The sequence below is a fragment of the Nycticebus coucang genome, chromosome 6 (assembly GCF_027406575.1).
Source record: "Nycticebus coucang isolate mNycCou1 chromosome 6, mNycCou1.pri, whole genome shotgun sequence".
NCBI lineage: Eukaryota > Metazoa > Chordata > Mammalia > Primates > Lorisidae > Nycticebus > Nycticebus coucang.
The window spans coordinates 112,546,381-112,570,307 of record NC_069785.1 but is presented as its reverse complement, the minus strand read 5'-3'; the positions used below and the strand labels follow the sequence as shown (position 1 = coordinate 112,570,307).

Here is a 23,927-nt window from a genome sequence, read left to right as displayed (position 1 = left end):
AACTTTGAATAGCAAATCCATTACTCAGAAAACAAATCAGGAGGTATCACATTACCAGACTATACTATGAATCTATAGTGATCAAAACAGCATGGTATTGGCACAAAAACTGAGAGGTAGATGTATGGAACAGAATAGAGAACCAAGAGATGAACCCAGCTACTTACCATCATTCGATCTTTGACAAGCCTATCAAAAATATTCAGTGGGGAAAAGACTCCCTATTTAACAAATGGTGCTGGGTGAACTTGTTGGTGACCTATAGAAGACTAAAACTGGACCCCCACCTTTCACCATTAACAAAAATTGATTCTCATTGGATAAAAGATTTAAACTTAAAACATGAAACCATAAAACCATAAAAATATTAGAAGAGTGTGCAGGGAAAACACTTGAAGAAATTGGACTGGGAGAATATTTTATGAGGAGGACCCCCCGGGCAATTGAAGCAACACCAAAAATACATTACTAGAATCTGATCAAACTAAAAAGCTTCTGCACAGCCAAGAGCAGAGTAAATAAAGCAAACAGACAACCTGCAGAATAGGAGAAGATTTTGGGAGGTTATGCTTCCAACAAAGGTCTGATAACTAGAATCCACAGAGAACTCAAAGTAATCAATAAGAAAAGAACAAATAACCCATTTCTATGTGGACAAGAGATTTGAACAGAAATTTCTCTGATGAAGACAGCTGCATGGCCTATAAACACATGAAAAAATGCTCGTCATCCATAATCCTCAGAGAAATGCAAATCAAAACCACTTTGAGATATCATCTAAATCCAGTAAGATTAGCCCACATCACAAAATCCCAAAACTACAGATGTTGGAGTGGATGTGGAGAGAAGGGAACACTTCTACATTGATAGTGGGAATGCAAGCTAATACAACATTTTTGGAAAAAAGTTTGGAGAATACTCAAGGAACTAAAAGTAGACCTACCATTTGATCCTGCAATTCCTCTACTAGGTGTATACCCAGATGATCAAAAATTATTTTACAACAAAGACATTTGCACTAGGATGTTTATTACAGCCCAATTCATAGTTGCCAAGAAATAGAAATAGCCCAAGTGCCCATCGACCCATGAATGATAACAAATTGTTTTTTTTTTTTAATTAAATCATAACTGTGTACATCAATGCAATCATGGGGTACAATGTGCTGGTTCAAATACTACTATGAAATCAATATATAATCACCTACACATTCATATGAATGGTAAAACATAACTGTAGTCCAGAAAGTAGAAGGGGAGAGGAGAGAGAGGGGACGGGAAGGGGAAGGTGGGTGGAGGGAGGATTTGGAGGGGGTACCTCACCTAATGTGCATGATGCAATGGTACATTTCAAAACTATTAAGAAAAGAGTATAATTGTGATGGATGTGTTACTTAATTCAATGTAAGCATTTCACATTGTATATCAAATCAGTACACTGAACCCCATAGATGCATCAATGTACACAGTTAGGATTTAATAAAAACAAAACAGGGCGGTGCCTGTGGCTCAAAGGAGTAGGGCCCCGGCCCCATATGCCAGAGGTGGCGGATTCAAACCCAGCCCCGGCCAAAAACTGCAAAAAAAAAAAGAAAAGAAAAGAAAGTAAGAGAATAGAAAGCCACAAAACTTTTGCAAATTTATGCACATGAAATTAAATAATGTATGGGTTAAAAAGGAAAATTAAAATATATTTTATGCTGAGTAATAATGACATCAAAGTTCATGGGGTGCACCTAAAGTAGAGTTCAAAGGGAAATATATCCTCTAAATGCAAACATTAGAAAAAGAGAAAAATTAGAGGGTGCGAGGGGAAACCAGAAGGAAGAGGAGCGGGAGGGCCATGCCCACACCACAGGGCCTGAGGGGCCCAGTGTGTTTGGGGCCCCCAGCTGGACCAGCTAGAGAATGGTGAAATCACTGACACTTTATGAAAAGTTTATAGGGACAATGCCCCCAAAGAAACCAGCAGTTTACAAATGGATAACTCACATTAAGAAGGGATGAAGGGATGAGACCAAGCTGAAGATGAAGCCTGCAGTTGCAAACCATCCACATCAATTTTCAAAGAAAAATTAATCTTGCTCTTGCCCTAACTGAAAAGTACCAACAATTAACAGCAGAAACAACAGCCAATACCATAGATATCTCAACCGGTTCAGTTACACAGTTCTGACTGAAAAGTTAAAGTTGACAAAACTTTCCAACTGATGGTTGTCAAAACTGTTTTTGTTTCCTTTTTTCTGGAACTATTATCTTTCTAACTGATGGCTGCCAAAACTATTAGTGATGGAACTAAATAGTGGTGATAGTTGTACAACTTTGTGAATATACCATAAGACACTGACTACAGTAACCTAATGACAGAAATATATCCTGAGATGGACACCATCAGGCAATTTCATCACTGGATGATCATAGATGGTATTCACACAAACCTGGATGGCACAGCCTATGGCTCCCAGTCTACACACCTGTATAGCAGGTTACTGTGCTGAATACTGTAGGGAACTATAACACAATGGCGTTTGTGTATCTGTACATAGAAAAAGTATTGTAAATGTGGAATCATAATGTTATGGGACCACTGTCATATATACAGTCTGTTGTATATCATGATGTGGCTCATGACTATACTTTAAATGGGTAAATTTTATGGCATGTAAATTATTTCAAAAAATATGGCAATTATGAGACAAGTTTAAATACTGATTTGCTGCTTAATAATATTAAAAATTATCATTTTTAAGGTTTATAACATTTAAGCCATCTTTATCTTTCAGAAATACTTAAAAAATATTTATATTTGAAATAGGATGCTGGGATTTGCTTCAAAAATAATATGGGATAGTGGGAAAATGATTTTGCAGCTATCAAAGTGTAAATATCAGGCAAGAATCATCATTGGGTGCTGTGATCATTCTAAAATATGTCAGCAAATTCTTTGATAATTCTCTCTTCAAGAGTTGGAATTCAAAAAAAAAATCTGAAGCTTAATTCTCCCCTTGAATGTGGGCTAAACTCAGTTACTCACATCTGATGACTAGAACACAGTAGAAGTGAGTGTATGTGACTTCCATGGCGAGATCACTGAAGGCCCTGCCCTCTCCTCATTCCTTGTCTGGGATCCCTCGCTCTAGGGGCTTCATGTCATGAGGACACTCCAGCAGCCGTCTGGAGAATCCCACATGATTTGGAACTGAGGCCTTCTCAGCCCCAGGGCTCACCTGCCAGGCATGTGTATGAACCATTGGAGGTGAATTCTCTAGCCCCAGGCAAGCCTTCGGCCAATCACACCTTCACGGCCACCATCTAAATGCAACTTCTTGAGACACCCTAAGCCAGAACCACTCAGCCAAGCCACTGCCAAATCCTGACCCATGAGGATTATTTGAGATTATGAATATATTTTGTTTTAAGTTGCTAAGAGTTGGTGTAATAGCAATGGGTAAATAAATACAGACCCTGAATCTAAAAGGAAAAAAAAAGAAAAAGAAAAATCAAAAGTCAATTTAGCAAGTCTCTATCACAAGAATATAGAAAAAGATAAGCAAATTAAACTCAAAGAAAGTAAAAGGAAGAAAATAGTAAAGATAAAATCAGAAGTCAATGAATAGGAAGTAGAAGTAAGATAGAGAAAATAAGCAAAGCAAGATAGAACAAGTGACTTTAATCAACAATAAGCTAGGGTATACTTTAAAATAACTAAATGATAAATGCCTAAGGTGATGGATGCCCCAATTACTATGATTTGATTAATACACATTGTATGCCTGTACCAAAACATCACATGTACCCTGCAAAGATAGAAAACTATTAGGTACCCCTAATACTTTTTTTAAGGTCTAAAAAAATGAAAAAAACAAAACAAAACAAAGCCAGTGGTTCTTTGAATAGATTAATAAAATTGATGAACCTCTAGCAAGACTGATATATCCAATGGGCAATAAACATATACAAATGTACTAAACACGATTAGTCATGAGCAAATACAAATTAAAGCTACAATGATTGGACCAAGCATGGTGGCTCATGCTTGTAATTCCTGGGAGGCCAAAATGAGAGGAAGGATTGCTTGAGACCAGCCTGGGCGACCTAGCTAGACCCTGTCTCTCCAAAAATAAAATCATTAATCAGGCATGGTGGAATGCCCCTATAATCCTTGCTACTCAGCAGGCTGAGGCAGGAGGATTACTTGAGCCCAGGAGTTCAAGGCTATAGTAAGCTACAATCATGACACTGTATTCCAGCCTGGACAACAGAGTGAGATCCCATTTCTACAAAAGAAAAAACAACTACAACGAGAATGGTATTCATCAGAATATTAAATATCATTCATCAGAATGGCTAAAATGAAAAGGTACAGACAATACCAACTGTTAACAAGGATGTGGAGCAACCAGAACCCTCATATATTGCTGATAGGTAGTACATTGTTACAGAATTTTTCTTTTTTTTGAGATAAAGTCTCATCTTTTACTTGATCACCTAGGTAGATTGCCATGGTGTTATAGCTCACAGCAACTTCAAACTCTTGGAGTTCAAGTGATCCTCTTGCCTCCACCTTCCAAGTAGCTGGAAGTACAAGTGCCGACCACTACACCCAGCTAGTTTTTCTATTTTTAATAGAGATGGGGTGTCACTCTTACTTAAGCTGGTTTCAAACTCCTGAGCTAAGGCAAGCCACCTGCCTCAGCCTCCCAGAGTGCTAGGATTATAGGGATGAGCCACCGCACCCAGCCTGTTATAGAAATTTTGGAAAAACATACTGGCAGTTACTAGTACAACTAATTACAGATGCCTCTTGACTGACGAATGATGGTGTTACATCCAGATAAACCCATTATATGTTGAAAATATTGTAACTTGAAAATGCATTTAATACACCTAACCTGCTAAACATTATAGCTTGGTTTAGCCTACAGTATGGAGAATTCATTGTTTGTTTGTTTGTTTTGTTTTGTTTTGTTTTGTTTTGTTTTGTTTTGTTTTGTTGAGATAGAGTCTCATTATGTCCCCCTTGGTAGAGTACTGTAGCATCACAGCTCACAGCAACCTTAAACTCTAGGTCTTAAGCAATTCTCTTGCCTCAGCCTCCCAAGTAGCTGGGTCCACAGGCACCCACCACAATGCCCGAGTATTTTTTTTGTTGTAGTTGTCATTGTTATTTAGCAGGCTTGGACCAGGTTCAAACCCTGGTGTATGTGGCCACCACCCTAAGCATTGTGCTATGGGCACCAAGTCAAGGAATATTAGTTGTTTACATTTGTGATCACATGGCTGATTGGAGGCTGTCACTTGCTGCTGCTGCCCGCATTGCAAATAAATAGCAAACGGCGTATCACTTGCTTGAGAAAAGATCAAAATTCAAAATTTGAAGTATGATATCTACTGAATGTGTATGGCTTTCACACCATTATAAGTCAAAAAATTGTAAGTTATACCATTGTTAAGTTGGGGACACCTGTATACAAATATCTCATGATCACTCATATCCCATTCCTGGGTATGTAACAAAGAGAAATGAATGCTATAACCTACCAAAAGAAGCATTTTTATTTATAATAGCTCAAAACTAGAAACATATCAAAATTCCAAAAATAATAGAGTTGATAAATAAATTGTGGCATATGATTACTAGATAGCATCAAAAAGTAACTTGCTACTATCTGCAACTACATGTATGAATCTTACAGTTAATCACAGATTCATGCTGAGCAAAAGAAGCCAAGCATAAAAGGGTACAATGTATTTGTAAAAATTCATGTACTTAAAATTTGACCACTTCAGTGAGGAAAAAAATATATATATATGTATTTGTGTAGTGTCATGTTTCTAATATGAAAAAATGTTTTTTTAACAGGATAGTACACACTTCATACTTGAATTCATATACTTTTTTTTTTTATTGGCAGTTTTTTGGCCAGGGCCAGGTTTGAACCCACCACCTCTGGTATATGGGGCCAGCACCTTACTCCTTTGAGCCACAGGCGCTGCCTGAATTCATATACTTTTTATTTGAAAGAAAATTATTCTGCAAAGCTAATGTCATTTTTCAGGCATTATAGATTGAACAATTTAGGATAATATCTGTTTTCTCTACCTAACATATTAGTATCAAGAAGGTTGAATTGTTTTCTGAAAAAGAACCAAGAATCTTTTTTCTACTTTTCATTTTGGTGAAGGGCACTAAAATTTAGAAGACCTATTATATACAATTCTTACAGAATATTAAACATAGATTTTTGATTTAATAAAAGCTAGTTAGGAAAGGTCATCTGAACTTAGGTTAATTAGTCACAATTTTTCCCGTGAATTTGCCTGTAAAATAATACTTTATGTGTAAATTATATGAATAATTATTTGGCATTTAAATTTTTACATTGCATAGAAAGGAAATACTTTGGTATCACTTTTTCAGTTATTATATAAGTTGTTTTAGTTGTTGATAACCCTAAGAAATTATGTCCTTAGATCTTAAAGTATTTTCTAATTTAAAAGTAATTATTTGAGGTCTGTTTACTAAAATTATTTCATAAATAATCAGTATTTGGTAACTATTTTTAAATAATACAGTGAGAAATAGTTAATTGATACATATAGAATGTTGAAGTGTAATATATTTTCTTATAGGCAGAGCTTCTAGATGCTGCTGCTGGTGTTCACGTGCGATTCAGATTAGGTGGAGTAAGTACAGATGAATCATTATTTAGTAGCTTTAAGGCACATTTACATGAGATTTAAAAGATATAATGTTAAAATCATAAACTATTTTTATAATTACATTACAGTTGTCCTTTGAATTTTTACATCTGCAGGTTAACTTTCCCCCTGGTATATACTATAAAATTTTTACTCACAGACACATTGAAGATCTGTGTGCTAACAGCCCTAGAGATTATACAAAACTGCCAGCAAAATATACATCTCAAAACAGAAGCAATCATCTTCAGGAAGAGGATCATAGTGGCTGGTATCATCGGATAGAAAACAATGGCTGGAGGCCTGTTTCTGATAGAGTAAGAAAAGAGAAATATTATTTTTTAATCTCATATATTTAGAAATTTATTTATCTTTTTGAGAATTAATTTTTAAATTAAAAAATAATAAATCCTAATAATTTAATTGATAAAATTTGCTTAAATTAATTACTCTGAGGGTACTAATAATACTTCAAGGTACAACAATTTATCTTTGTTTTTGTACATTTACTTGTATAATACTTTTACTAGTCAGCTTTGAATCCATGCCATATTTAGATACTCTCTAGTATTCAGCACATTATAAATAAACTCAGATTGTAGAATGTAGTATGTTGCATATAGTAAGTATGAAAAGTGATAACAATCAAGGTGTGAATTCATTCATTCACTAACAAACTTTATTTCATATGGATCATATTTCAGGCATTGCTGTAGGTACTGGGGGTATAGTGGTAAAAAGGGCATAGTCCTTTCCTTCAAAGAGCTTGCTTTTCAATTAGGGAAATAGTTGAGTAGACAGGGTGTCTCAGTATACTGCAGTAAATACAGTGAGTGTATAGGTCCAAATACATAACGACTAACAACCTCTCCTCCTTGTTATCTAGTGTGTATGTGGCAGGGGAGGAGGATGAATTAGAAGTGGGACAATAGACAATCAGTTAGGAGAAAGTGTCCTAAAGAGGAAACCACAAAGTCTTAGGGCTTAACAGAGAGAGTTCTGTGTTGGTGGAAAATGTGCCTCTAGGGCGGCACCTGTGGCTCAAGGAGTAGGGCACTGGTCCCATATGCTGGAGGTGGCGGGTTCAAACCTAGCCCGGCCAAAAATAAATAAATAAATAAATAAACTTAGTTTCTCTTAAAAAAAAAAAAAAAGAAAGAAAAGAAAACGTGCCTCAAATGTGAGGATTAGAGCCATTAAAATCCAACAGCACTAAGACTTGGTCAGATCTGTTCATGTGAGATGATGAGACACTTTTAGATGTCTATTTACTTAACCATTTGATGGTATGCTTCCTTATTAAGTACTCTTGTACGTTGTCAGTCTTTCTGTAGCCTGCAGTTCTTAAAGCACGCTACTCACCCATCACTTAATTAGAAATATCTTAAAAGAGCCTATCTTTCCCTCTGTCTCTATCTCGGCCTATTCCTACTGAACACCCAGAAGTTCTTGTCTATAACCAGGAACACTGAGAATCAATATTTCAACATTTGATATATTCCTTTTCATTTCACAATAGTTTTGGAGATCTACTGACAGTGTAGAAGTGGAAAACAAAAAAGAAAGTGAATTTCATTTCTCTAAACTGAAGAGAAGGGAAGACTTGGAAAAGAAAAGAAAAATTAGAAAAATAGAATGGATGAAGCAAATGTAAGTTAACTAAGTACTTAGATTTACTAAACAATTATTAATATATAGTAGTTTGGAAAAAACATATTTGTAGAACTTATATTACTTGATTTCAAGACTTCGAACACTACTATAATCGCACCATTGTTGTGTACTGGCTGGCACAAAGATAGACACATAGACTAATGGAACAGACTATCATGTTGAGAACTAGACCCACACATGTATTGTTAGTTGATTCTCAACAAAGGTGCTGAGGGAATTTGATTGGGAAAAAATAGTCTTTTTAACAAATTGGATATTCAGATGCAGAAAAATGAACCTTGACTATTGTCCCTGAAGTAACATTAACTCAAAAGAGATCATAAACCTAAATATAAGAGCAAAACCATAAGACATCTAAAAGTAACCAAAGGAGAAAATCTTAGTGACCTTAGTTCTTGCAAAGATATTTTTTAATTTTTTATTTCAAAATATTAAGGGTTTACAAAAATTTTTGTTACATGATAGCTTTTATAATGCTTAAGTCAGGGCTGTTAGTGTACCCATCACCAAAATAGTGTTCATTGTACCTAACAGGTTTTTACCTCTCATTTCCTCCCCTCTTGATTGATTATGATTTTTACATTTCTTCTTGCCCATGTGCACCCATTGGTTAGTTCTAAATATTACAGAGTACATGTGATATTTGTTTTTCCATTCCTGAGATGCTTCATTTAAGATAATGGTCTCCAGTTCCATCCAAATTGCTGCAAAGACATTAATTCATTTCTTTTTATGGCTGTATTCTGTGATATGTATATACACCACATTTTGTTAATTCATTCATGAATTGATGTTCATTTAGGTTGATTCCACAGCTTTGCAATTGTGCGGCAAAAAACATAAAAGTGTAGGTGCCATTTTGCTAAAATGACTTCTTTTCCTTTGGGTAGATACCCAGTAGTGGGGTTACTGGGTCAAATGGTAAGTCTATATTTATTTCTTTGAGGAATCTCTTACTGTTTTCCATAGAGGTTTTACTAAATTTGTATTCTCACCAACAGTGTATAAGCATTCCTTTCTCTTACAAGGATTTCTTAAATGGGGCACTGAAGTCGTGAACTATAAAATGAAAAAACTGTTAAATTTCACTTCATCAAAATTAAAAGGTTTTGTTCTTTAGCTTATTTCAGAAATAAAAATGCAAGTCATTTACAGTGATAAAACATTTTCAAAACATATGTAAATGTCTTGTGCAGGGTACATGTGGGAATACTTAAGGGAGGAGTCATATCTTTTTTTTTTTTTTTGAGACAGAGTCTCACTATGTCGCCCTGGGTAGTGTCCTGGTGTCATAGCTGACAGCAACCTCAAACTCTTGCATTTACTCCTAGCTTTCCAGAAGTTTCTAATTTCTAAATACATTTTTATTATAGCATGAGCAATAGTTCACTCAGTCTGGGCCATTGGGTACCATCATTCATTTGATCATTTATTTACTTAGTACATGTTTATTTAGTACCTATTATGCTTAGAAAACAGAGTAGAGAGTGAAAGATTGGGAGTTCCATGAGGGAATTTCACCACTGTACAAGCATCTAAAACTTTGTAAATGGTGGACACTCAACAGATATTAATTAAATAAATGAGTAATTGAATGAAAAACCATAGAAAATTGGTAAATCATGCTTTCTTATAAGTTTTGCTGCTACTAAGCTATAAACCAAGAGTCGTGCTCCTGCTTCTGTAAAATGCATTTGCTCTCATGGATCATTATCTATTTAAAGTCTGATCAAACAGAAACTTCAAGAAGACAGGAATATATCTTCTTGCTGTCACATTCTTACCACACATACTGTGTGAGCCTTCTTTTATTGAATTCTTGCTACGTGCCATTCACTGTTCTAAATGGTGTCCATGGATTTACACTTCTAAATCTCTTGAGAACACTAGAAGGAAGTAATATTATGATAACCATTTTAGGGAAGTTTACTAAGGCCAGGAAAGGCTGGGTTATATGACTAGTAAATCACACAAACAAGATTCACATCCAGGTAATGTGATACCACAGTCCTGCTCCGAACCACTATGCTGCTTCCTAATCAATGAGTGTTGAATTAATAAATGAATATAATTTCAGAAAACATTAACCATTAAAATGGCTATAGTACAAATCTTAAACTGAATAACCGAAAAAGAAAAAAATGCTGTGATGTTCTTGTAAGGACTGCTAACTTATCTTTACTCCCTCAAATCATGTTTGGTGGATACATTATTTTATGTGTTTAGATTAATATAAAACACGCAATCTCCAGAAGGAGGCTGAACTTAACAATCAGGTCTGACTATTGGCTCTGATACATATTTACCACCTATATGATCTTGAACAATTTTTAAACTTCTCCAAGTCTCAGGTTCTTTATAAAACAAAGGGGAATAAAGGGGAATAAAAATAGCTGCCACATATGACTGTAATTTTTTAAAGAGAATTAAGCAAGATAATGTGTGAAAAGTGCCTGGCACTAAGAAAATGTCAACACCTGTCATACCTTTACCTCTTCCTCCCTTTTTCTTTCCTTTTCCCACTTTACTTCCCTCTTCCTACATGCCATTAGCCTCATAACTTTATAAAATTACCAAAATCCTCCAGGATTTATTTTCCCATCTGTATAAGGAGTGGGTTAGTTATTCATTTCTAAGATCCTTTCCACTCTATAACTCTGTGATTCAGTGATTTAATAACTTAGTTTTTCTTTGTATCATAAAAATGCTACTTATTGGGCGGTGCCTGTGGCTCAAGGAGTAGGGCGCCGGTCCCATATGCCGGAGGTGGCGGGTTCAAACCCAGCCCCGGCCAAAAACCACAAAAATAAATAAATAAATAAATAAATAAAAATAAAAATGCTACTTATTAAAGGTAGATTTGAAATGAGGCCTGTCTGGTTTGTGTGGTCACGTAAATTGCTTCCCCCACCCACCCCCAAATATCCCATCACATAGATCTTGGTTTTAAATACATCTGAGTTATATAAGATGAAAACTTGATTCAATGTATAAATAGTTTTAGTATGTAAGTAGCAACAGTATCAACTGCGTCTACTTGTAGTCACCTGTTCTGAAGGATTTATGTCTCTCTTCCTTTTCTCTATTTAGGTACTATGCAGGAAGCCTGGAGGCTAAGTCAACACATCTTAGAACTCTAGGCTTCATTCACACAGCAACAAAGGGGCTACTAAGAGCTATTGAAGATGGTGGGATAGATTCTGTGATGGAATGGGAAGTGGATGAAGTGCTGAACTGGACAAATACCCTGAACTTTGATGAGTAAATATATGTTGCTATTCTTGGGGAACAAGGGCAGGCATTATATATTTTTTCTTTCTAACATTTCCCATTTCCATGTTGAATCTTGGGGCCACAAACATAATCTTAAAAAAAAAAAAAAAACCAACCCCCTAAGTATTTATTATTTGTCCAGAAAGAAAGAAAGAATAAATGAGGGTTATAAAGGAATAATCCAAAGATAACAAACAGAAAATTAGACATAGGTGTTCTTTATTTTCAGACTTTATTATCATGCCTTATTCTCTGCTTTGCTTCTTACCTTGGGGCTTAGAAACAAGTCTAAGAACGTGAAATTAATAACACAACAATTTCCTCACTATATTTTTCTGTGTAAAAGACTAAAATTATAATTTTTCAGTGATAATATATAGCCCTTGAGAAACAGTTTTAGGATTTTTTGGGGTGGTGGAAATTGAAATATATATATGCAATGAGATACCATTTTATATCTACTAAGATGGCTATAACTAAAAAAATGATAAGTATTAACAACAATATGGAGAAACTGGAACCCTTATACATTGTTAACGGGTGCAATGGTGCAGCCACTTTGAAAACAATCTGGTGGTTTCTCAAATGGTTAAATATAGAGTTGCCATATGGCCCGGCAATTCCACTCCTAGATATATACCCAAGAGAAATGAAAACATACGTTTATACAAAAATTTGTGCATGAATATAGCAACATTATTCATGTTAATAAAAAAGTAGAAAAAACAACCCAAATGTTCATCAACTGATGAATGAATAAATAAAATGTGATATGTCCATACAGTGGAATTATTCAGCAATACAAAGAAATGGTGTTCAGATACATGCCTGAAGTATTAGATAGTGATACTATCACATAGTGATAGTAATTATCTTGCTAAGTGAAAGAAGCTAATCACAGAGGATCATATATTATGTGATCCCATTTATATGAAATATTCTAGAGCAAGCAAATCTCTAGAGACAGAAAGTAGATTAGTGGTAGCCTAGGGGTGAGGAATTAATTGAGGGGATTGGGTGGTGATAGCTATGGGGTATAAGGCTTAATTTTAAAGTAATGAAAATGATTTAAAATTGATTGTGGTAATGGGCATACAACTATGTGAATATACTAAAAGCCACAGGATTATATAATTTTAAGGGGTGAATTGTATTGTATGAATTATATCTTAATAAAGCTGTTAAACACATTCAATATTTACTCAACTAAGTAATAAGGAGTATGGATACTATATGGATGAAAAGGCAAAAAATTAAAATGAAGATGGTATAAGTAAAGAAAAGTAAGAAACTAAATTAGGAAATTAGGGAAAAGGAGAGAAGAAAATGAGGTTGGTCACTGAACAATGGATCCTGAAAATGAGAGGCCAGGGGAAATAGTGAAGAGAATAATAATAAAAGGAAAGACAAAAGAATGAAGAAAAGGGGGAAAGTAATAAAAAAGGAAAATAAAAAAACATAGAAAAACAAAGATATTGATGAGGATATATTAGAAAATAAAAAGGGAAAGATAAATAAAGAACTAAGTTTCCATACATGCTCTAAAATATTTTTAAATTAAAAGAGACTGGTATGGGCGGCGCCTGTGGCTCAAGGAGTAGGGCGCCGGTCCCATATGCCGGAGGTGGCGGGTTCAAACCCAGCCCCAGCCAAAAAAAAAAAAAAAAAAAAGAGACTGGTATGATTCAATAACCCCAATATTTTATCCAGACCATAGTTTCTGGGACACTGAATAAATACACATGATACTAAGAATGTAAGAAATGACATACAAACAAAAAAAGGAGCTATAATGCCCTGCCTTTATTCCCTTTCCTAAGAGTAAAAATTGCTAGGTAGAGAAGAAAGTGAAAAAGAGAGAGGGAGGAGAGGTACATTTTAATGAGCCTCTGAGGACAGCATAGAGAATCCTCTCAGCTTTTGAAATCCTGCTCTGCCTTCATACATTTGGCTAATTCAAGAATAGACCCAGCAAGCTTTAGTGAAAGATTACAAAAAAATCTATACCAATATTCTATATTATATCATTACTAGAATACAAAAAGAATAAAACCATTAAGTTCAAAGGGAAGAAATAAATAGGCATGTCAGTCTATATAAGACTTCCCAACTATGATCTTCTGATATGACAGGAAGTGGTACAGAGCTTTAATGGCTTCCCTTTATGGAAAAAAAAAAAAAGAAAAAGAATAAACCAATAAGATTTCTAAGTGGTTTCTTCACATAATATACTCTATATGGAGCGGGATGAATATGAATACCTAGCTTTGATATGATAACAGTAACTGAAAATTCCCGTTTTTAAAATACAGATACTTCATCTTTCCAGTTATGTACTATTTCTGTCAGTTAATTTTCTGAGTTGGGCATAATCATAATTTGGCAACAATGTGGAATCTTAGAAAGCAATGTTTCTGTTGAGGCTATGGGCTATGAAGATTTCAAATGAAATCTGAAGTGATTATTTGGGTATATTTTGGTAGCACTACTGATAAGCACTAATTATCTCAGGCAGGAACAAAGTTTGAAAGACCTTCCCTACTGACCACAGACATTAGACATTAGATGTAAGTACCTCTTCCCAGTGCATTCATGGTCTCCAGAGTCTGCGCTCTTGTTAAGTCTTTGTAGAGCTCTAGATTTTTGTAACTGGCTTGACAACACCACGTTTGATGAGAATTTCATAGTCTGATTTTTCTCTTTCTGTAAAATTGGTAGCCACTAATTCCTTAAAGAATATCCTTCAAAATATATGGATAGTTTTCTACAACTGGACAGTTAGAATGCCTCAAACACTGATATTTACTGATAAAAACCGGTTTCTTCCCAAAGGCTTTTTGCTAGCCCTCTGTTATGATAGATGGATGCTTTCTGGGATGAAGCCATGTGCATCTTCAGATGTACACTGTGACTGTCAACAGAGTACATTATTATCATTTTGAAGAAGGGATAGAGCTAACTTAACTCTTACAATTCTTAAAAGTATTTAACAGATGTTAAGAGGACAGAATGATAAATTCAATGTTGAAAACCAGTATCAGATTTACAATTGCAGGCCATTTAGCATAACCAACTGCCTGGACAGCATCTTATTTGGGGGGAGCACAGCATGATTCAGAAGCAGGGTCCCAGAACAAGTCCATATGAAACAAGAAATAAACCTGCTTTTCATATGGGAAACTTACTCCCACTTCCTATCTTTACTGCCAAAGACAATGTGAGCTCTCAAGAACAAATTTTCCAACTTCACTCTTGAACTTGAGGACACTAATGACTACTATTGTGAATTTCTGCATCCAGGGATATGTTGCTGCAGATGTTTAGGATGTAAAACAATCCCCACATCACCCTCATTGAGTTACTCAGCATGCCACATAATGGCTACCAGGCCATGACTATTGCTGGCATTCATCCTTTTGGGGTTTTTTGAGACAGTATCTCACTTTATTGCTCGGGGTAGTGCTGTGGCATCATAGCTCACAACCACCTCAAACTCTTGGGTATGAGTGATTCTCCTGCCTCAGCCTCCCCAGTAGTTGGGACTATAGGCACCTGCCACAGCACCTGACTATTTTTTTTTTTTGGAGATGGTGTCTTGCTCTTGGTCAGGTTGGTCTGAACTTCTGAGCTCAAGCAATCCACCCCCTTCGGCCTCCAACTGGCATTCATCCCAATGGATATTCATTCAGATGTTCCTCTTCCAGGATCATCAGATTTTTTCAAACAGCAAGTGAATTTTAACATACCTATTATGCATTTAGCATCTAGGAAATCTAAATTCCTATTTACCTCTATGTTCATGTATATTGTGGATAGTTTCTATATCTAAGGCTGCCCCTTTGATTTCTAAGGCATGTAGTTAATTCGGCCTCTCTGGCTAAGGACTTTTCCTGGACAAATCCTTAAACTTGTACCCTGAAGGGATTCATTGTAGATTCCATATACACTTTATTCTGTAATTACCTTAAAAATTCCAACAGTTTCTTAGAAAGATCAGCTCTGATATAAAACAGCATGCTAACGCTATCATCAGACTTTTCCTTCTATTGGTAAAACTTAGATTTCTTATCAGTTAATGATAGTATGTTCTTTATGAGTTCCTTTTTTTTTTAGAGACAGAGTCTCATTTTATTGCCCACAGTAGAGTCCTATGGCATCACAGCTCACAGCAACCTCCAGCTCTTGGGCTTAGGTGATTCTCTTGCCTCAGCCTCCCGAGTAGCTGGGACTACAGGTGCCTGCCACAACACCCAGCTATTTTTTTGTTGTAGTTTGGCCGGGGCTGGGTTTGAACCCGCCACCCTCGGTATATGGGGCCGGCGCCCTGCTCACTGAGCCACAAGTGCTGCCCTCTTCATGTGTTCTTTTTAAATAATGGAAAAAATTCATGTCCTAATCTTAGATAAAGATTAATGATGGGCCTTAAATATGGTGTATGTTTGTGCCCCCGACTATCACTGTCAGAACTTAGCATATTATTCATATTATCCTTTTGTGAGTCATTATAGAAGTCTTGAGATACACACAAATCAAAAAATGTAGAATTTGCATAGACAGAAACAAACGAAGCTTTCCCATCCATAGGCCAAGCAAGTTGAAACTTGCACAGGCGAATCAGAAAGGACATTGTCAACCGGTGTTTCTTGCAAGTGAAATGGTGGATCGTAACACAGTCTGTCACAAAACTTTTGTAGTGACCCATGTGTCTTGGTTCCTTAAAGGTAAAAGGGAAACATTGTAGTATATAAATCCAAGGAAGCAAGATGGTTGACATTTAACTCTTCATAGTACTCCTAAGTATCTTTTCCATACTTTTTTTTTTGTGGTTTTTTTTTTTGGCCGGGGCTGGGTTTGAACCCGCCACCTCCAGCATATGGGACTGGCACCCTACTCCTTGAGCCACAGGCGCCGCCCTCTTTTCCATACTTTTAATTTAGAAGTTATTAACTAACATCTTTGTAAACACTCAACTGAGAACATGATTTTGCAGGAATGAAACAGGATAAAATGAGATGTGCTGGAGGGAGATGAAAGGACACTGATATTATAGGTGGTGGATGCCATTTTATACCTCCCTCAACTCCTTATCTTGGAGGTTGTCTTAGCTGCATATGAGCAACTAGGGGTGGAAAAGTCATGAGAATTAAACATTGAAACTAGTGAACTTGTAGTCTCAGAGAAGGTAACAAATTAGAAGTAGTCTAAACATGTACTATTGAATCAACTCATTACTTATTAATGAATCCATTTAATTTAACAAATGCCATATAATATGTTTAGGTATATTGCCAATTGGAAGGAAATTGCTACAAGCAACTCTTCCGATAACTTTGAAGGTAGGTGATTTTTAGCAATACTTGATGGAAAATTCTTATAAACAAAAATTATACATTTCACATATTTTTAACCATCTAACACTTAAGTGTCCTGCACAGTAATGAATTTACATGAATTTTCCAAGTCATTTTTTACCTTTGTATATAGATTGACATTTGAGAATAAAAGGAATTTTTCTGTTTTATTTAGGGCTGAATAAAATGATTTTTAAAAATATGAATCCTTTATAGAAAGTTAAATGTCTTATGGTTTTGGTAATAATTTTTAGTGAGCAAGCTTCACTTAGAAAAATAAATGCCTGAAAACGTTGAAAATATTTTTTGGCCACTGTCAGCCTGCCAGTGGTTAGCAGTACTGAAAAGCTGAAAGTAATAGGCGAGCGCTTGAAGAACACCTTCAGACCCAGAAATGCCAATATTCCTAGGATGGCCAAAGCCTAGTGTTTGTTACTGTGTGATCTGAGTGTGTAAGTCCTGTCCTGCTGACAGATAGGAGAAGCAGTAAAGCAGAGAGGTTAGGATTGGGGAATTTTGATTCAGACTGCTGGATTTGATTTTTGACTCTGCTGTTTACTGGCTGTGTGACCTCGGGCAAGTTACTAGTTCAGTTGTCTCATCAGTAAAATAAGCATAGCAATAGCACTTGGCTCACAGGCTGTGGGAAAATAGGAGATAATACATGTAAAGAGCTTACAGCATGCCTGGCACGTAGAGCAGATTTCATGAACAGGTGCTGTCCTTAGCACTAGCCGATCCACTTATTTCCAGCTCGCTGCCACCCCAAGTTGCCTCCAAACCAATACTTCTCCAGTCCATTCTCTGCATAACAGAGTAATATTTTATTAAATCAAGCCAATTGAACATTTCAATTAATTTAACAAACTCTAGCATTTCAATGAGGAAGTGCTGCTTTGAAGTGCTTTATAAAATTAACTCATTTGATTTTCAAAACAACCCAATGATTTGCATTTTACAAGTGAACAAACAGACAAAGAGATGCTGTTTTTGCTGAAGACCACACAGTGGGCTCCTGTGAGGGCCAGCATTTGAATTGAGGCAGCCTTGCTCAGACTCCACAGTCTTAAAAACAGTTACCCTCTGCAGCCTCTGGTAGCTTTCCCTCATACTTGGAATAAAATCCCAAATTTATCATAGCCTTCTGGCTCTGGCTGTGGCCTGCGCTCCAGCTTTGCGTGTCCCACTCTCCCCCTCACTCGCAAACCCAACCCCACAGTACTGGCCTCATGCCTATTCTCAAACACCACGCAGTCTCCCACCTCAGGGGGACTAACACTTTTTAGGAGTTAATGGCCTTATAGAGAACACTTTTAGGTAACTGTCATCACTAGAGAGCAGAAAGTTGTCTGTTTGCTACGAAAGCCCCAGTGTGTAGCATATACATAGCAGGTTCTCAGTGGCAGATCAAAGAATATCAGAATGACAGGTACAGGCTGGGTGTGGTGGTTCACACCTGTAATCCTAGGAGTCGGAGACCAGCTTGAGCAACAGTGAGACCTGCCTCTACTAAAAGTAGAAAAACTAGTGAAGCGTGGTGGCAGGTGCTTGTAGTACCAGCTACGTGGGAGGCTGAGACAAGATGATCATGTGAGCCCAAGAGTTTGAGGTTGCTATGAGCTTTGATGCCACAGCACTCTACCCAGGGTGACAGAGACTCTGTCTCAAAAAAAAAAAAAAAATGACAGGTACAAAAATGGAAACAGGGACGGTGCCTGTAGCTCAGTGGTTAGGGCGCCAGCCACATATACTGAGGCTGGCAGGTTTGAACCCAACCTGGGCCTGCTAAACAACAATGACATCTGCAACAACAACAAAAAATAGCTGGGCATCGTAGGGGTGCCTGTAGTCCCAGCTACTTGGGAGGCTGAGGCAAGAGAATCACTTAAGCCCAAGAGTTTGAGGTTGCTGTGAGCTGTGATGCCACGACACTCTACTGAGGGTGACAAAGTGAGTCTCTGTCTCAAAGAAAAAAGAAAGGGAACAATACAAATTACTGAGTTAAAAGGGATTACTGTGAAAAGGAGGGATACAGGATGGTAGTTGAAAGAGCATAAGAGCAAGTGAAATTATTTTTAGTAGTAGAGATCTGCATACTGGAGCCAGCAGAGCTGATAACTGAAGATACTGGCATTGGAGAAGGGGAGAAGTGTGTCAGTTCCTCAGGAAGCAAGAGAAGATAAAACACAGAATAGATTTAGAGACTTTAGCTCTAGAGTGGGAAAAGGTCTCTCTTCCTTTGTGAGTAAAACTGCTAGCTAGTAGTTAAGTATGGAGGACTAACTGAATGCCAAGCACTATACTCAGACTTTGCATTTAACATGCCACTTAATTCTCACATAAGTATGATTAGATAGGTGCTATTATTATCCCCATTTTACAGATGAGAACACCAAGGCTTCAGTTAAATAACTTGTTCCAAATCACACAACTCGTTATTAGTAGATCAATCCTCAAACCGGGTTCTCTAGAGCCATTTGTGGAGGTGGATCGTGATATATGGAATTGAAAGTATGATGAGTTGTAGCTGGGTTATAGCTTTCATGTGAGAGTCCCAAATTAGTTTCATAGTAGGGCTGTGTACATTGGGTATTTTTTCTTCCATTCTTGGGATACTTTACTAAGAAGAATATGTTCCAGCTCCATCCATGTAAACATGAAAGAGGTAAAGTCTCCATCTTTCTTTAAGGCTGCATAGTATTCCATGGTATACATATACCACAATTTATTAATCCATTCGTGGATCGATGGACACTTGGGCTTTTTCCATGACTTAGCTATTATGAATTGGGCTGCAATAAACATTCTGGTACAAATATCTTTGTTATGTTGTGATTTTTGGTCTTCTGGGTATATGCCCAGCAGAGGAATTACAGGATTGAATGGCAGATCTATTTTTAGATCTCTGAGTGTTCTCCATATATCTTTCCAAAAGGAATGTATTAATTTGCATTCCCACCAGCAGTGCAGAAGTGTTCCCTTTTCTCCGCATCCACGCCAGCATCTCTGCTCTTGAGATTTTGTGATATAGGCTAGTCTCATTGGAGTTAGATGATATCTCAAAGTAGTTTTGATTTGCATTTCTCTGATGATTAAAGATGATGAGCATTTTTTCATATGTCTGAAGGCCTTGCGCCTGTCTTCTTCAGAGAAGTTTCTCTTCAAATCCCTTGCCCAGCCTGCGATGGGATCCCTTGTTTTTTTCTTGCTGATGCGTTTGAGTTCTCTGTGGATTCTGGTTATTAAACCTTTGTCAGAGTTATACCCTGCAAATATCTTCTCCCATTCTGAGGGCTGTCTGCTTGCTCTGCTTACTGTGTTCTTAGCTGTGCAGAAGCTTTTTAGTTTGATCAAGTCCCAGTAGTGTATTTTTGAAGCTGCTTCAATTGCCCAGGGGGTTATTATAGGGGTATTTGCGAAACTTGGTAAATGTAGAATGTAAATGTTTTGGCACAGTAACTGAGATAACGCCGGAAAGGCTATGTTAACCACTGTGATAAAAATGTGTCAAATGGTTTATGAAGTGAGTGTATGATGCCCCATAATCATATCATTGTATACAGTTATGATTTAATAAAAAAAATTAAAAAAAAAAAAGAAAGTATGATGAACTCAGAAATTTATGGTTTCAGATACCTGCTCTAAGGGTGTTAAAAAGGAATGTGGACTAGACCTTACCTGGAACATAGTAGCATTTTGAATGAGTCCTACCTTAGCACATCTGGCATCTTTCTAATCATTTGTCATTCCTCTTTAGGATTCAGGTTTAAGGAACCACAGAGAAATAGACATCACTATGAAGATATAGCAGAGATGCAAATGGAGACCCCCGATGATACTTCCAGTGAAAATCTTCGTCACACACCATATTCAACTAGATTAACACCTGATTCCACTTATAGATTATAAATACAAGGTATTTTCTTTTGTGAGCTTTAGCCCTCCAACTTCTGCATCCATCAGTTATAGTTCAGGGATAGTGTATTCTGACTGGAATAACTTGTATATAAATTCTGGGCATAGGACCTAGCCCAGTTAAGTAAGGAAGATTGAACATAAATAGAACATTGGAATGAATATAGTAATCTTAAAGAAGATAGAAATTATTCCTGATATTCTGAGAAAATGTAATATTCTAACAATCACACTTAAATAAAGATACTATTTTTAGGAGCAAAAAACTTGATATTGATTATTTTTATTTGAGGCATTTAGTGCCTTCATGTAAGGCAAACCTCTTTGTCCATTTATCCTATTCCAAATGTGCCTTGCTTCTTCCTTCTCTCCCTCCCTCTCCCACTTTGCTTTATTCTTTTACATCTCCACTTTCTCTGCTATACTTTTTTTCTCTTCAGAGCCAGGGTATCACTTTGCCACCCAGGCAGGAATGCAGCAGCCTGATCATAGCTCATTGCAGCCTTGAACTCCTGGACTCAAGTGATCCTCTTGCCTCAGCTTCCTGAGTACCTGGGACTACAGGGGAGCATTACCATGACCAGCTACTTTTTTTTTTTTTTTTTTCGTAAAGATGGGGTCTTGCTAGGCTGGTCTCAAACTTCTGGCCTCAAGTGATCTTTCTGCCTCAACCTCCCAATGTGCTGGGATTACTGGTGGGGGCCACTGCATCAGGCTGTCCATTATATCTTTTTTCCCCCCTTTCCTCCTCTTGATTCTCTGGCTGTGTACACATCCTAATTCTTTGCCTTTCTCAGTTTCTTCTCAAGCATTCTCATTTACTGTGTAGTTTATGTAATAAGTTATTTCTTGCCTCTCTTGTATGATATTCCTTATCTTAGTTGCATTTTTCTCTTTAATTGCTTTCATCACTGTTGCTTTTTCCTTTTTTTATATTTCTTTTCAGATCCTTCCCCTAATCTCAGTTTTTTGGAGGCTTCAATTTGCCTTCATTACTCTGCCTGCAATACAGTTCTTCGAATTGCACCCAGGAAGGCTCAGAGGTTACAGAGCCATTCTGTAGCCCTCAGCTTCCCTTCCCAGCTTAAGGGCAGTTGTACTGAGGCAGCAATCCTATTTTTAGCTTAAGCCAGCTTATTCTTTTTTTTGTTGTTGTTAATTAAATTTCTTAATTTAATGAAGTGTCATTCTGATCAATTAAATAAATACGATATGCCCTGTAGTTTACAAATGAAATACCCCAAATAAGAAATAGCTTAAAAGAACAGCCTTCTTTCTTTGCCTTTGTTCTTCATTCAATGGTCTCACTTTAGTTTAATACAACATGATTGCTATTTTTTTATTATTATTATTCTATTTTTTAATTATTTTTTTATTATTGTTAAATCATAGCTGTGTACATTAGTGCAATCACCTGTACCCAATCTAAGATGCACCATAGATGTGGCCCCACCCATTACCCTCCGTCCACCAAAACCTCCCCCCTCCCTTCCCCTTCCTTGGCCCTTTCCCCATAGTCTTGTGCTATAGTTGGGTTATAGTCTTCATGTGAAAGCTATAATTTAGCTTCATAGTAGGGCTGAGTACATTCGATACTTTTTCTTCCATTCCTGAGATACTTTGCTAAGAATATGTTCCAGCTCCATCCATGTAAACATGAAAGAGGTAAAGTCTCCATCTTTCTTTAAGGCTGCATAATATTCCACGGTATACATGTACCACAATTTGCTGGTCCATTCGTGGGTCGATGGGCACTTGGGCTTCTTCCATGACTTAGCAATTATGAATTGGGCTGCAATAAACATTCTGATACAGATGTCTTTGTTATATTGTGACTTTTGGTCTTCTGGGTATAAACCTAGTAAAGGAATTATAGGATCCAATGGCAGGTCTATTTTTAGGTCTCTAAGTATTCTCCAAACATCCTTCCAGAAGGAACGTATTAGTGTGCATTCCCACCAGCAGTGTAGAAGTGTGCCCTTTCCTCCACATCCACGCCAACATTTCTGGTTTTGGGATTTTGTTATGTGGGCTACTCTTACTGGGGTTAGGTGATATCTCAGAAGAGTTTTGATTTGCATTTCTCCGATGATTAAGAATGATGAGCTTTTTTTCATGTGTTTGTAGATCTTGCGTGGGTCTTCTTTAGAGAAGTTTCTCTTTAAGTCCCTTGCCCACCCTGAGATGGGGTCACGTGTTCTTTTCTTGTTAATACGTTTGAGTTCTCTGTAGATTCTGGTTATTAGACCTTTATGGGAGGTATAACCTGCAAATATTTTCTCCCATTCTGAGGGCTGTCTTCTTGCTTTACTCACTATGTTCTTGGCTGTGCAGAAGCTTTTTAGTTTGATCAGGTCCCAGTAGTGTATTTTTGATACTGCTTCAATTGCCTGGGGAGTCCTCCTCATAAAATAAGCCAGCTTATTCTTTACCCAAGATCAGAAGGTACATCCCTACCTTGAGTGGCATACCAGAAGTGTATGTACCATAGTGAGAACCATTGATGTGGGCTGAGAGAGAAGCATTTGTGTGATCGATTAGGTGACAGGGATCTACTATGCTTTTCAAATCTGTGTGGGATAATTCCTAAATGTCTCATTTTCATTGTGTAATGGGTATCTGCTGGGCCTGCTAGATCTTTTCACAGTAAATAATCTTCTCCCATAGAATTTGTCAGATGTTACCCCTTTCATTCCACATAACATTTATCACCTGCATAATATTCTTCAGTTCCACTTGAAGAATGAGAAAGTAAAGCAGCTTGGCCTGTGCTCCCTTTTCCTTGTCAACTGGATCTCCAGGTTGACTAGTGTTACTTGTCAGCAGGAGAAGTCTTGTGTGTAAGTCCCTGAACAGGGTGTCCCTGAGTAAGTATTATTTAAATAAACCTAGGATTAGGCGGGCATTGTGGGGGGTGCCTGTAGTCTTAGCTACTTGGGAGGCTGAGGCAAGAGAATCACTTAAGCACATGAGTTGAAGGTTGCTGTGAGCTGTGACGCCACAGCACTATACT

General features: G+C 37.0%; 1 protein-coding gene across 1 annotated transcript in view; it reads left to right on the top strand.

Annotated features, from left to right (window-relative positions):
* Positions 1-21,162, top strand: part of C6H11orf65 (chromosome 6 C11orf65 homolog) — a 61,338-nt gene extending 40,176 nt beyond the window's left edge. Inside the window, exons 3-8 of the mRNA XM_053593924.1 lie at positions 6,633-6,686; positions 6,818-7,018; positions 8,221-8,351; positions 11,466-11,636; positions 16,929-16,984; positions 20,757-21,162. Of these exons, the coding sequence (XP_053449899.1) occupies positions 6,633-6,686; positions 6,818-7,018; positions 8,221-8,351; positions 11,466-11,636; positions 16,929-16,984; positions 20,757-20,908 (765 nt within the window). The 3' untranslated portion in view covers positions 20,909-21,162. The remainder of the gene's footprint in view (positions 1-6,632; positions 6,687-6,817; positions 7,019-8,220; positions 8,352-11,465; positions 11,637-16,928; positions 16,985-20,756) is intronic.
* Positions 21,163-23,927: the final 2,765 nt, after the last annotated feature.